At 36.3% G+C, this 15,442-nt stretch overlaps 1 protein-coding gene across 1 annotated transcript; it reads right to left on the bottom strand.

The window, feature by feature from the left end:
* Window positions 1-36: 36 nt before the first annotated feature.
* Window positions 37-5,818, bottom strand: LOC145209436 (uncharacterized). The gene is made up of 11 exons (XM_080079718.1): window positions 5,470-5,818; window positions 4,242-4,446; window positions 3,850-3,931; window positions 3,339-3,502; window positions 3,241-3,276; window positions 3,130-3,182; window positions 2,701-2,933; window positions 2,155-2,363; window positions 1,743-1,854; window positions 1,431-1,529; window positions 37-291 (listed from the first exon to the last, which is right to left on the bottom strand). Exons 1-11 carry the CDS (start codon window positions 5,674-5,676, stop codon window positions 87-89), a joined length of 1,605 nt encoding a protein of 534 aa, XP_079935844.1. The 5' UTR covers window positions 5,677-5,818; the 3' UTR covers window positions 37-86.
* Window positions 5,819-15,442: the final 9,624 nt, after the last annotated feature.

The following is a 15,442-nucleotide window of genomic DNA, read 5'->3' as shown; positions in this document are numbered from 1 at the left end:
GGGGGAATTTTTGCTACAAATTAAAACGAATAAAAGCCAGGGCTAGAAATAAAAAATAAAACATCCACTAAGAGGCAGCAAAGACCTCATTCCCATGGTGGTGGACTGTATCGTGTCTGCTCACGGTTCATTGGAGACGAATAACGCGATTTTTTGCTTTCATATTCAGGACTTTTTCTTCTTGAAGAGCTCTTCTTGTGACGATGATGTGATGAGGAGGAACTCTTGTGTCCCAGCCGACTCCGAAGATCAGAAGGAAGTTTACTGAGGACATCTTCATCATGTGAGGATCTAAAAGATATGGGTTTAACAGATCACAGGAAATGATTCGAGGTACCGCGCTGGTATTTCCTTTTAGGCAGGTTTCAGTCGGCTGAGAAACAGGGTTCCCGCACAATTTTCTTTTATAAATTCCATGACTTTTCCAAACTATTTCAAGAAAAAAACTCCAAATTTCCATAACCCTAATCGAAACAAATCGAGCAACTCCCATATTAAAATTAGAAAAGAGGCTTTGGTATATTTGTAGCCTATTTACTAGGGATTTGCCAAAACTGCAAATGTTCTGTTTGGTCGAGTGAAAGTGAGATGCTCGGTGCTCGGCCGAGCACGTTTGGTGCATTATGACGTCACAAAAGTCCACTTTCTACGTTTTAGCTCTACCAGGTCTCTTACGTCACCGGCGGTGTTTTATTAAGCTCATGAAGTGCGCGTTTTCCGTCCACCATCTAATACATTTGAAAAATCATTCGTTTTTGTTCATAGACATGCCTTTAGAACACTAGCTACATATATATGTTAGCAGGGTATGAATATGCAAATTTAACGCTCGGGTCAGTTTGTGCAACTGCTCGGCCGAGCACCGAGCATCAAAAACAGCGATGCTCGGTACCGAGTACTCGGGTTCTGGCTCGGCTCGGTCCATCCCTACTATTTACTATACTTGCAATATACAAACGTTTCGTAATTGAAATTCCTATCTCTGTCTGGCATTTTCAGGGTAAAACAGGCGCCAAATTCCATACTTTTTCAAGGACTTTTGCAAAAGTTGTCTTTTTTAAAAACTTTTCCAGGCCGTAAAAATACAAATTTAAATTCCATAACCTTTCCAGGTTTTCCATACCCGTGGGAGCCCTGGAGAAACCTGTGAGTTTACCCACTGAAAAAGTATCAGCAGCAAACCCAGCCTGAATCGTTTTTAGAAGCCTGATTGACAGACCTATAATAAATAGGACATACACAACGGACAACAGTAGACAATGGCTTAAACTAGACGTTTTAGGGTGTTGGGTATTTGGTGATATCCAACAACTAGGTAATTTATATCATAAAAAATCAGACACAGAATGTACAGTCAGGTCTGAATCAAGCCCATTTGTTGATAAAAATAAAGCCCAAACCTGGCCTGGCATAAGTCTGAGTCAACTTACCTTTCGTGGTTGTCATAGCGACGCTTACCAAGTCTTGATCTTACATTGCTATTGTTTGTTGTGACAGTCAACCCTCCATGGGTACTACGTGACATTGATCTAAAAATTAATTTGTTAACTTCTGTTATTTTACTGTTTACAATTTCATCTCTGGCGTAAATCTGTGGTCACATAATACAAAAGTGTAATTTATAGGTGATTGTTAGGTCAAGCAAAGCTCTCTGGCAGTATTATTATATCAAGGTATATCATACAAATGCCAGTACAGGATATAAAACTTGCACAACTTTTTAGTAGTGTAACATATTTTACCTCGCTGATTGTAGTTTCTTAGATACTTGATCAGCAACCATTGTTCCGAATTCTCGTTCATTGTCATCTTCCTCTGACGAAGCAACTGGAATTGCTCCATCTAGATCCTTGGCTGAAGATCAAAATAAACATTGCTAAAGATATCAATTTTCACCATGTCAATAGATTTTCATGATAATAACAGTGGCTGAAAGTTAACACCAGGAAAAAAACTGGATTTAGTTAATCCAGATTTTTTCCTAATTCGGACAAAACTTGAGGTACAAATGATTTGTTTTGAGGTAAGAGTTGAAACTAATTAATATCCGCTAATTCGGATGATTTTTTTGGGTTCAAACGGGTCCAGATTAACCCTGATTTACTGTACATTATGATTGGTGCAGCCAAAAATATTCAGAATTGTTTTAAATACCTGATGACTTTATCAAACTTTCATCATCTCTTTCACTTTCAGTTTTTTCAACTTTTGATTTAATTTTGAGGTCATCCATATCATCGTCCTCATTTTCTTCATCATCTTCATCATCTTTATTATCATTTTTATCTCTTTCTCGATCATTAGTGTACCAGAAACCAACTTTCATTCCTTTCAATTCACTCATAGCATTACGCATTTGATATCTAAAAAATGAAATATTTCAACAAAACTGCATTCGATGCGCTGTTTGAAAAGTTATATTTGCAGGTTTTGGTCCAAAATGGCTTTTTATGCTGTAAAAAGTTTATAATAAGGTAAAGAATGATGTCTGTAAAACAATAGGAAATACAAAATCAAGAGGCTACATTTTGATGGAAACAATGAAACAATTTATTAGTGTTGTTTTTACTTCTATTGATAAAATTATTTGAAAAAAAAGATTACAATGTTTTCTCAAATAAACTATGTTTGGTGGTTTAATTTTTATCGCTTATCTAGTTTCAGAAACAGTCTAAATATTTAGCTATTACATACACTTACCTTTTTCTATATGAGCCAGTAAAGAGACCCTTGGCACCTCCATAATGTGGGTTTCCATATTCCACGTAGTACTTACTTCGCTTTGCAGCACCCAACACTTTTCTGTCACTAGCAGCAGCAAACCTCACTTTAAGGTATTGCTTGTGGCCACCTTTCACAAATGGCTCTTTGCAGTTCAGCAAAGGGTTAACTGGCTCATCAGCAGTTGGTGACTTCTCAACTGGTTCAGTTTCCTTAACAAAATAACAAAGTGCTCAGAAGTTAAAAAACATGTAATGGAAGGGGCTTTAAAACACTAACTAAGATAGGTTAAAATAGTCACATAAAACATCGAGCAACAAATAAAGTTGAAAACAAGGAGTTTTTACATAACAACACATGTTTTATTTCTTTTCATTTTTTTAAAGTTGTTTAGTTTTGGTAACGTACTTCGGTGGGTTTTTGTTCTTCTGTGAGATCATTGTCAACATCCATGTCAAGATCTACATAAAAACAAGGTTTAGAAAATATGAATTCAGTTTTATAATCCACAAAAACTACCTAGTTCATCGCTTATCTCTGTCTGAGGGGCATCAGCTAAAAGAATAAAAGTTGCTTAGAATTTAGCAAACATAGACAAACATGCCAGCATTTTTTACCACTTGTTGGTTCTGCAGCTTCGTTCGTAACTTTTTCTTCTATTGGTTTTGGCTCTGCCACTTTTTGAATGGTTAATGCTGGTGTTTTATTGTCATTCCAAATAACATTACAGGATGTGTCATTAATCCATTCTATGTGGGTCGGATCCATTTTACCAAAATATCTGCAAGTTAACCAATCAAAGATATGACATATACACAAAGTCAGTTAATTGCATAATCTGTTCAATTGTATGAGGATTGTAAAACCTGAGCCAACCATACTCAGAAAAATTGTTCATTAATTCTAATAATCTGCTTACTTGCATAAAACACTTAACAATTTGTATATGCAAGTAACCAGTTTTGTCTCTGTTAGCAACCTTATGCCACATTACACTATGTATACCAGCAATTTGTGCAACAAAAAATGAGCCATATGTATATAAGCAACTACAAGCAATATTAATACCCATAAACTAACATATATGTTAACTTAACAGTTTGAACAGATTTTTTCTTTTTAACTTACGCAAAAATCTCATCAGTACTCATGTTGTCAACTCCTTGTAAGTGCAAAGCATTTTCTCGTATCATGTTGTTTTGATCATCTTCTGCACATAAAACAAAATGCAATATCAATATCTTTTCACAGTTGTAACAGTAAATAAAACTAAAATCATGGATCTTTGAATGACATTGCTTAGAAGTCAGGGTTTAAGATACAAAAAAATAACAAAATCAAAAAAATAAATTCCGTATATCATAACCAAACTCTATAGATAATGTTTCTTGGTTTAATGTTAATTGATTCACTTAATTGCATGGCACAAGTTTAAAAATGAAATTGAAAAACGGATTCCAAAAAAATAAATAAATGAAAATACTGATCAACAATGAAATGCAGTGACAAAACAGGTTTACCTGTTAAACTTTCATTGTAAGTTTTAATTCTTTCCAATGTTTCTTCTGCTTTTTGTAAATATTTTGTATTATCAGTATCATTTTCTTCTTTTGACTCATCTTTAACAAGAGGAGAAGCAAATCTCTTTGCTCTCTCCTCACGTTTTTTCTTCGCCTCCTCAAACGACAATCCCAGTCCCGCTAGCCGCTTGTTTTCATATAATTTCTATACAAAAATGACTGCTTGAAAACTGTTTTTTTTACGACAATCAGACGACAGTCAGAAAACTGAAAACTGTCCTTTGTCGTGTCACCATACGAGAAATAAACGTATTTTCAGATAAACGGTAGTCGATAACAAAAGTAAACAAAAGAGGAAAAGCGAACGAAAGAGGTTAAAATGTCAATAGATCGGCAGCAGAAATCAAAATCTATTACACGCATGCAGATATTTGTGAACGGCATGGAATAATGACAGTGTGTGGGCGTCTGTTAAATCAGGATGACCAAATAGCATGAAACGAATAATTGCACCAGGAGAAAGATTGTAAAGAAATGAAGCGTTAAACTTAGCGTTTTCTGTCAGAATATTCGAAACAGTAGAAAAAAAATTGTGCGAGGACGAATCAATAGTGGACAATTGAGAAACAAATGTTGCATGGTTTCTACGGCCTGACATGCACAAGGGCGAAAGTGCCTGGGATTGTTATTGAGCGGGCTATGGTTAAGTCGAAGCATGCAATGAAGGGCAGTTGTCTTAGGACAAGTTTAATAAATTACGTAACTGCAGAGATATTAGTTGTCAAACATAACTTTTTTGAGATCAATTCAGTATTTTCTGACAATTTAATTTTAGCAATCGTGTGTTATAATAACAATAAAATATATTTCAATTCAAGTATGACAACCTTGTATGAGCTATTGCTGCCAGGCATAATATCAAGTTTGTAGAGCTCTTCTGGCAAATGTAATTTTATTCCGACTTTTCAACAGCCTATACAGGTCGTCTTCATCAGGGTAAATAACACTGAATGCGACTAGTACATTGCACAATAAACAAAAGAAAAAAAGAATGAAACGCAAGCACCATGATGAAGACGACCTGCATAGGATGTCGAACTGTCGGAATAAAAATACATTTGCCAGAAGAGCTCTACAAACTTAACAATAAAATATGTTAATTAATATGTTTATTAGAACAATAAAAATCGTGTGTTATAACAATAAGGATGACAAGTTATTTTCTTACCTTCCTAGGAAACATGTCAAGCTTAGGTTTAACTTCTGCTTTAGATTTTTCTGACAGTAAATCTTCTTTATTTTGTTCCCCATCCTTATCTTCTTCTGGCTCATCAGTGATGATTTTTTCATCATCATCTTTTTCAACACAGATTGTAAGATTTGGTAAGAGTGAATTCGCTGCAGCAACTTCAACAACCTCAACTTCGACAGCCATGCTTATTTTAAAAATCCGGATTCGATATCAATTTATTTTCACAACTCACAACATCCAAATTCCAAAGTTAACACGTTTATATTTACTTGCCAAAACAACAGCTGCAAAATCTATGTAGCTTTTTTTGTAATTAATAAGGCTCCTAAAAGCAACCCGGTAGCTTTAGGTTAATTTGAAACGTTAAAATTAAAGGAAATGTTTTCTTTTTTAGAATTTTCGGCGAAAAAAACAAGTGTGATACGCATGAGTAAGCAACGTAATGATCCATAAAACCGAAACGCTTGACTAGTTTTAGTTTTTACCAACTGGGGTAATTTTGACATTTTAGAACTTTTCGATAATTTAAAATTTAATGGTTAACTTTGACCAACTTTTTTAGTGTAGTTTTCAACAATTTTTATTCAACTCTAAGTAAATTTATATTTTCTACCATTAATGGCATAAAAAATTTGTCACGTGTTATTGTTTCATAGATTTGACATTTTGTTAGTGTTTCTAAAATGAAAACAACACAGTCAGCAAGCAGGAGAATTATGTTTAGCTTTTCACATCCGGAGTTCGTTTCTCTTCAACACCGATCGCGACAATCAAAATCGAGTAATTTGTCTATCATTTGCATTTGCATTGATTCCGGATTTAAGCACCTGCCAGCAACGAAATACCGGAGACAAGCAATTGAGACATTGCCAGTGCCAAGACCATTTAAAAACAAGTTCTTAAACTGGATCGACCAGATACAAACTTTCGAGTTGTAGTTCAGGTTTAGTCATTTACTGCTTACAAGGGTTTATTGCACTTTTTACAAGTTGCTTATGGGCGCTGTATTGCCTTGTGGTTGTTGATAAACAGGCAATTTTGCAGTCACAGCACAATGTTATATGCAGCAAGTAGTAAATGTATACTATACAAATGGCTTCACTGTACTGCTGATGTGTATGAAGAGAGTATAGAACATAAATATATACTATACAGCTGTTAGTGAAGGAATAAGCAATAGCTACCAATTTAATCAAGGACAATATAAAGTATACCAAAGTGGCAAGTAAGTCTCTGCTTGAACGTAACGGTCCAGGAAATAGATACGATGACATCATTATGTGACGTAATACCAAAGGGTGATTTATCTAAAGTTCGGCCCAAAGTTGAATTGCATGCTGGTGAAATATATAAAACCTCGTGTATATCATGAAAACGTCGACAAAACACGAAAGGGAAAACGTTATGGCGCGGGGTCGTCACCTTTTTAGCAAGTGCAAAGTTGCAAAACATCAAATTCACATTCGGTAACAGCGAAAAAAGGTGATTTGCAACCGGTTGTGGCCATGAAACATGTTCAATGTCTGTCGGACGTTGAGGTCAACATCCCATGTTCTGTACGTGATCTGTCGCTGGTTTTGTCTGCAATAATACTGGTTGTTATTTTTATTTAGGAAATCAGTATTTGAAAATACGTTTTGCATTTGAACTTGTCCTTAACTGAGTTTAAATTGTAAAATTTTGGTGTAACAAGTTTAGGCAAATTATGTTTCATTTAAGATTAATGGCAAAATATTTTAATTTAACTTTTAATTTTATAGGCGAAGGGAGTGATTCTTTTTATTGGGTTTAAAAATTTTTAGGCGTAGGTTCTTTATGTGTATTAATTTGTAATTTATATCTGTGAATTTACATGTTTTACGTCATTTTGTTTGGATGCAAGAAAAAAAATACTTCATTCGTTTGCTGCGAGAAACAACATTTTTTAGCCTTTTTATTTGCCTAAACCCAAATTTAATTGCTTCTCTTAAAACAAATTTAATCATTTGTTTTCGCTGTATTCAAGTAATGCCAGAAAGCAATGCCTTTCTACTGATTTTTGTTTGTACTGATGGGTTTTTTTCATGCTAATTTTTTGCGTGGAATAGTTTTCGTTAGCGGGGGCGGAGAGAAAAAACTTTTGACCCTTTGAAACATAAAAAAGCCCTTTTCAAAATAAAATACGTCAACAGTAATATAGGAACAAAACGCTTTTAAAGCTGGTGTGTAAAAATCGTTTTTGTAAAAGACTATAGTGGAGAAAATAACTTCAATTAGTTGACCTTTCATCTAAGAAGTTTTGTCCATTTGCAACGCTTCCCCTTAAGACTAAAGGGAACGCCTTAAAAGAAAATCGTAGTTCTGTTAATAAAACAAAATGCGCCGTCAAAGTTTTGTGTATTTAATTCACTTATTGTCATGACTAAGAAATCCTTACTTCGATTTAAAACCATTTTGGAGAAGCGCACAGAAGCTTTAAGAGTTTTTGTTTACTTTTTGTCAGCAGGTTTTCTCTTTGCACAGACAGTAACGTCAACGCAATGTGTCACACATATTAACGTGACAAATTAAATTCGGCAAAAAAACGCGAGTGCAACGTTCCTTATCAATAATAAATCTACGGCGCCGTAATTTTGTTCAATTATGCTTGTTTTGTTTTAATACACGCTGTCAGTGAGACTCTCGTTTATCACAGAAAGGGCAAATCGAAAACAAAGACGTTTGTTGCGCCCTTCTGTGACGTAATAGCTGCGACAATGCTACATTGTGATTAACAATAACTTATTTTCAAATAATGCCAAGCATGGTGCGCAGCTAATATTTGATATTAAGTTTTTATGGGATTTAGTGTTGAATATCGTGTTTTAGCTCTCATTTGGTTTATGAAATATGTTTTATTATCAAACATTTTTCCACAAGTGCCGCTGTTACCTTTAAAACCTGAACTACAAACGGTTGATGACATCATCATCAGCATGACGTCATACTTGTCACATGTCTCTTTTATCACAAATGAGGAGACGTTGCTGTAGCCAATAATCACAGCGTTTCGAGACATTTGTGTTGCTGCTTTGATAGTACAAGAGATATACGCAAAAAGCAAAGAAATAAATAGTTGGTTGCCTGGTCAGCAAGAAAATTCAATAATCTTTTGTACTACCTTATTATATCGTTGCTTTCGTAAACTTTGGCTACAACATGTTGGGGCTTCTTTGTCACAAACCAGTATTGGTTTTTGTTAAAGACTTGTTATTTTCTATAACTTAGTACCAAGTTATCTGGAAACAGTCTTCGGGCAGTAAGGTATGTGGTTCTTCTTCAAGCAACTTGACATGTGGTTTATTACAGCTACTCGGCATTCATGGTGGCACGTTGCCTAGGGAAACCGCGTGGGAATATATCAAAGTTGTGAAATGCTACTGATTACTGATTAGAATCAAAGTTCTATCGAATTAGTGTCAGTGCGTAAGCCGCAACGAATCTCTTTGACTCGCTCCTGGAAAGCCGCCAGCTCTGTAACCTGTCTCCCAAGGGAATCTATTACCGTCAGGGTTGTGTAACGCAAAACCGTCCCGTTCCTCGACAAGAAGACGCCGCTATGAACAGATAAGCAACGTTAGGGCAAAAAAACTTATTGTTTGCTGCCAGGCCCGAAGTTTGAACTTTACACCCTTTGGGCCGCGTGACTGCAGGGCGGTCATTCAAATCGAAAGGGTTATAGAACATTAGGCTTTGTTACGACACACACGAGAGGCGTGACGTTTGCTAGGAGATAAGGTCCATCGGGGTATAAGGTTGCAGGGCAGAGGTGTCACTTAGTGTAGAAAGATGCCCCCCTTGGGTATTGGGTTGTCACTGTGTTGGCGATCAGTTGAATTATATTGGATAGGATGTATGCGTGAGGCATGTGTTGCCATTGGACAAGAAATCTTAGAGGGTTGGTTTAATATTTATGAATTAGGCAGATAAAGTTCTAATGATTAGTTTCTTCGTGTTTTCGACATTATGTTATATTTTCATGATAGCATTGTACGGCCTTCATATGATGATGTATGGTTTTGCTGGATTTAGTCATTTGTTATGTTAAGGTTTTGTATAACAAATGATATTTCAAAATGTAAAGTTTTAGTAAACGGTTTAGTATTATGGTGTTTACATTAGCACTCGTGTTTTCAGCGTTTGCTGGTAATGGTATAGTTCAGGGCCGGGCCTTAAATCTGGTTGTTATAAGTAATTTCTTTATGCAACTATAACTTCTTTGATGTATTCATGGTAATAGTTAGAATAATATGTAAACTGAAACCGGCAACAAGCAATAGAATTTCTTCAAATGATCTGTAATCGTCCGTGGTGAAACGTAATGATTTTGGCCGAGGATCAATAGTATCAGTTGCTTTCTCATCTCCTAAATCAGTGGTTCTCAAACTTTTTTGTCCGCGACCCAAATCTGAGTTTTATGAACATCTCACGACCCAAGCCTCAAACATCAAAACATGGTATTTTTTTCTGATATGCATGAAATAGAAAAAGACACAAACAGTCAGTTGTAGTACACAGTACTGTGAAAAAATGATTTGTTTATTTAATGTGATTGATATAATATTTTCGCTGATAATATTTTCAATGCACGGCTCTATTTTTCATTCGGGAGACCACTTGAAATTTTATATTCAGTGAAAGGTCTGTGATTCGACTTTTTACTGTGCTGTTCGATAACGAGGCGGACCGCAATTTCGAGGTCACGTCGTCGCGCTTAGCAGTCTGGCCATGTCAAAATGGGTGCAGGCTTAAAGAGCTCGATTCGTTCATTGCGGCTTTGCAGCACCATGATCATTAATAGAAGTGAATCCCAAATCTATCAATGTTTCCTTGTACGAATACTAACTCAGCCTTAAACGCTAACTGTTACATCCCCATGTTCAGTTTCGCATGATGAACGTCCTGTTATTTCCCGTGTAAAGTTGGAAGGCTGTTGTCTGTATGTGGTAATGATTGGTTCATTTTAATCTACAACGTGGTTGCGTGAGGTGACTTTACTACTGCATTGAGCAAATTCCTTTGTGTTTACTTGCTGAAATAGTCCGTTTGGGCAGAATTGAATCACCATAGCGCGACCCATTTTTCGATCATGCGCGACCCATGTTTGGGTCGCGACCCATACTTTGAGAACCACTGTCCTAAATTAAGCATTTTCGTCGAACCGCTATGCCACATTTGTTTTACACAACTTGTTTGGTCTGTGGTAACTTTTTTTAATGTGTTCGAGTCAGCAGTCAAGTTATAGAAGGTTTAGACAAAAAAGAAAAAAAGATTATGAATTTATCTGGTTACCTTTTATTGCGAATATATATGTGCAGTGCACGACACAGACTTCACGTAGGGTTTGTTAATTTCGCGTGATTACCTATTTCAAAGTTTCGGCTTTAAATATACAGCGTCGGGGCGGTTGTGTAGCAATGTGTAGTGTATATTTTGGTGTATTTTTATTTTAGCGCCACATTAGACACGTCAAGGCAATTTTGTCTTTCCTTTAAAGTCTAGCGGCCTTAGATGTTGCTTTTTTTTCTAAAACCACTCGCCCTGGCACTTACGCAATCAAAAAATAGTTTCTTGTAGCCGCCTCTCTTGTACAATAATTAATTCCTTTGTTTCGGAGCGACACTAGCCTCGCCCTGAGTTGGTGAGCACAGAAGCCCACAGTGGGAAGATTACAACTCCCAAACGACTTGTTCCTCAAATAATATGCACATGAGTTCACTTTTATGTGCATACATACGAATATAACCACCTAATTTTCAAAAAAATATTCCGAGCCAACTTATATAACGAAACCCTCAACTTGAAAACATATGTAGGCCAGAATACGGACTGAAACGAAACCACGTTTTGCTTGTGTTTATGTAAATGCACAAGGAAGTAGGCGTGTCGGTGTTCTTGGGTTGTTTATCTTCTCTTCCGGTTTAACGAAGTTAAGAGTAGGTTTTGTTGCCGGATAACTCTGCTATAGGTGAGAGACAGGTTGTAAGATGCAACAGAACAGTGTATGTAGGCTGTGCTGGATTAACCATTAGACAAAGTAAGCACGTGCCTACAGGCCAGTCAAAAATCCAGGTCACTTTAAAATCAGTAGAAATTTAGTCATGTATTCAAAATAATTATTTTCTAAACTAATAAGTATTCATATTAATAGCTCTGTTTTTCAACAACGATCTTTGTGACAATGATTTGGCAACACAGATAATTCTAATTTTTTAGTTGGCAACCCTGATTTTCGGGCCACTTATAAAATGTGCCTACAGGCCAGCAGACCCTTAATCCGGCACTGTATGTAGGTCGGGCCGGGCTTTTCAGGTCGCATTTGAACTTAGGTCAATTCATTTTCTATAGGCGCATATGCTTTGCATCTGTAATCAAAGTTTATTGTTACGTTACACACGACCTTGTTCAGACTCGATCGTGCTATTTTTGTCGAAGCCTGATCAAAAGCTGGCTCAACTAAAATGCCATTTATGAAAATAGCATAACATTAAAGTTTTTTTGTGCATAACGTAAGGTATACTAACGCCAGACTAGTTAGGCCAAGCTTTTTAAGTCGGATTCGGGTTTAAGTTTGAACAAAAAGGCTTTGGGTCAAAATTCACACTAGGCCACATTTGTATTGTAATATCGACTTGGTAAATTTAAATTTTGGGCATAATTCGGGCTTTATTTCGACAAAATTTCAGGTCGGGCCGGGTTTCGCGCTTGTACTTTCAGGTTTAAACCGAGTTTGACCCTGCTTTTATGCCCAGTCGCGGACTTACAAAAAAAAGTTCAAGGCCCATAATTTAAGTCCAATAACCATGGGTTGACAATAACTACAGTTTACCTTTGCCTTTACGTCGCCTTGTGTTTTGCCCACTACACCACAATGCAGATACTTATACATGTGACAAGTGAATGGGTTTGCGATAAGGGTTACGTCTACAGGATGGCAGAAGCTCAAGTCTGACAGCAAAACGTACCGCAGCTGAATGATACGAGCTGATTTCAACTTTACTTGATAAGTAGTTTGGCTTTCGAAAGTCAGTGGTGTGAAATCTTGACAATCTAGGACTTATACGAAACCGACAGTGCGTTATAATGTGAGAGTTTACGCAAATCTGGTGGCTTTCTGCTTGAAATGTGTGATGCTGATCGAAATTTAGTAGCTTTGTTGATGCAATGCACTAAGCAGGAAATAACAGCGGAAAGCTTATGTTTGTGAAATGCTGGGGTGTAGTATAACAAACAACAAACATATTGGCTAAATAAGTAACACGCTTTAAAATTTAGTTACATATAACTAATAAGGTACTAACTCAAGCGTAAGATTATAAGATTATCAAGGACATTGACGTTTAAGAAAAGATTAATTGAAATTTCGTCAAGTTGAAGTGAATATAGTAAACGAAAAAAAATGAAAGCGAAAGTCTTTAAAGTTTCTACGTCTTTAAACGTAAAAACAACTGCAAATGCAACGATTTGTCTTGCTACGCCTTGTCGCATGCTAATGCTGGAGAGAATACAAGACTACTACAAAATTTTGAAAGCGTGACCCTTCAAAAATTCTCGTAAGTTAATCTTGACGAAGTTTTGTTAAACCAACAATTCATGCTAGAAGTGGTCTAAGGCATTTCTTGTGTTTAGTTTACAGGGTGGTTCTAATCTAATCTAACTAAACCACTTTTTAAATGCTTGTAGTGGTGCTCGTTGAATTGCTTACAATGTAATTAACGGTTTTAATTTAAATATTTCTCATAACCAAAACTTCGCCGAAATAATTACGATTTTGATGCCCAATAGGCAAAAGTTGTATAACTAAAACGCATTAAGCATGTGTTATTTAAAAAATGCCACGTTTTTACTTTTAAACCATTGTTTCCTTGTAAAAGTCCAAAACAACCGAATTTTGAACCATAGCCAGTTTTGTTAGCAGACTTCGGTCACAGTGGGCAAAAATAGTCCAATTTTGCGAAAATTGTGCCACAAGCCAACTGGAATTCTAGGAAAAAAGTTTTGTTTAAAACAGTTATAACTCAAACCATGCACAATAACTCCCCAAAAATTTATTAATTTCTGCTTAAAATAGAAAATATCCCTCTATTTTAAGAACAAAACAGTTAAAGTTTGCCCTAATTAATGCTTTTTTAGGCTTTTCTTTGTTTTTTAGCGTTGACTGTGATCGTATCTTTGTTAAACCGGAAAAAGCGTTTCAAATTTCTGCTAAAAAAACCCCTAATTACTCAACAATGCACCGTGCGCAGTAGGCTATTATATTCATCGTACGTAGGCTATTTATGCATCACACAACACGCGGCTATTGTGTCATAGTGGTCCATTGTGATTTAGAACAACAAAGAGTAAACGCATCAAAGCAGGATGAAACTAATGAGTTGGAAATAGTGGATTACGCAGAGTCAAACGTCATTGATTAATGCAAAATCTGATTAGGGCAACAGGGTTGGATAAACAAAAATATAGAAAGTGTATTAGTCACACCTGACTAATTTGTGAGGGTAAATGTACAAATTAGGTGAGTGTTTCACAAACTACATTTTTGAAGTGACATGCCATAATTGTTTTTATTCACGTTCCATATACGTTTATGATGGAACAAAGAGCACTGTATTGTAAATTGTTATTGCTTATTTTCTATATTTTAACACGCGCAAGTTTTCTGGACATTGGTGCCACTGCAATACGGTGCACGAAATCTCGCACTAGTACATGAGTAGAAAAAATTTCGTGGTCATGCAATTAGGTGTTGAGCATTGAAGGGAGTTTAGGTGAAATGATGCTAAAGGGGCTATGTAAACATTTTAGTTTTGCAACACAATGGTCAGATTGCACGTAGGAATTACGAAAAAGTAAAGCATAAAGGCCCAATGATTTTACTTTATGATTAAGCTAACCTATAATTCGTGGTACTTGTGCGAAAAACTTCCGTGTAACAGAGATCCTTTCTCCAATTACATGACCTACTTTATTGGTGTAATGAGGCCGACACGGTAACAGTGCTTGCTGGTGCCAGTTCAGTGTTTTGCAATTATTGAACAAACAGAATTGTTTCACATTACTACAGCTTAATACAGTAAAACGTGCTTGTTGGGGAAATGTTACACAGATAATTAGAATTTGTTGTCAGTATAAGAAGGCTGTTTTTGTGCACCCTTTAGCAATGTGATGATTGAATTGCAATTTGAGCCGGTTTCCTAATGGGCGGCGCTGAATAGCTCGTCAAAACTTCAAAAGAGACAATAATGAATTGTATTACAGTTCGCACGCAAACCAGCATAACAGTTCGTTCGTAGAACATTATAAAGCGCACACTAGAGGCTGTTAGGACTGTACGAACATTTGTTGGTAAATATATAGCAAGATTAAAACAATAATTGGACTTAGAAGAACTAATGGCCCAAAAAGACGTGAAAAACAAAGTGATTTGTTCTTTAAACATTTTGACAAATGCTCATGCAGTCAGTGGTGACAAATAATAGTAAAGAAAGACACTACATCCGCAGTTAGCTGATTGTGACGCGGGCACGAACAATTAGAGCCGGATAAAGTGTCGTGAATGGCTGGACTTCTTACTGGCACAGCGAGGCCAAGTTGGTTGAAAAACGGCGTGCATGATATGTCAAATGAGCAACGTTATGCCAGGTACAGTGCAAGGTGCAGCAAAATGCGTTAAACAAAGCGAAAGTTATAACTTTGTGTTTCCATGTTTATGAGTTTATCTGTAAATCGCTAATGCAAGGAACGTAATTCATGACATGCAGTTTATCGATTTTTTAAATGCCTATTTGGCATTGACCCAGCAAGTTAATAAGACCCTGTGTTCTAGTGCCTTACGTCATGTGCGTGACGTCATGCCTACCCATACGTCATTGTTGTAGTTTAAAACTGTTTAAATTGGGTTTTGTTAGTTGCATTTGACGCTGGCCTTGGG

This window comes from Phallusia mammillata, chromosome 1, assembly GCF_965637545.1.
Source record: "Phallusia mammillata chromosome 1, kaPhaMamm4.hap1.1, whole genome shotgun sequence".
Taxonomy (NCBI): Eukaryota; Metazoa; Chordata; class Ascidiacea; order Phlebobranchia; family Ascidiidae; genus Phallusia; species Phallusia mammillata.
This window is presented reverse-complemented; position numbering and strand designations above follow the sequence as displayed.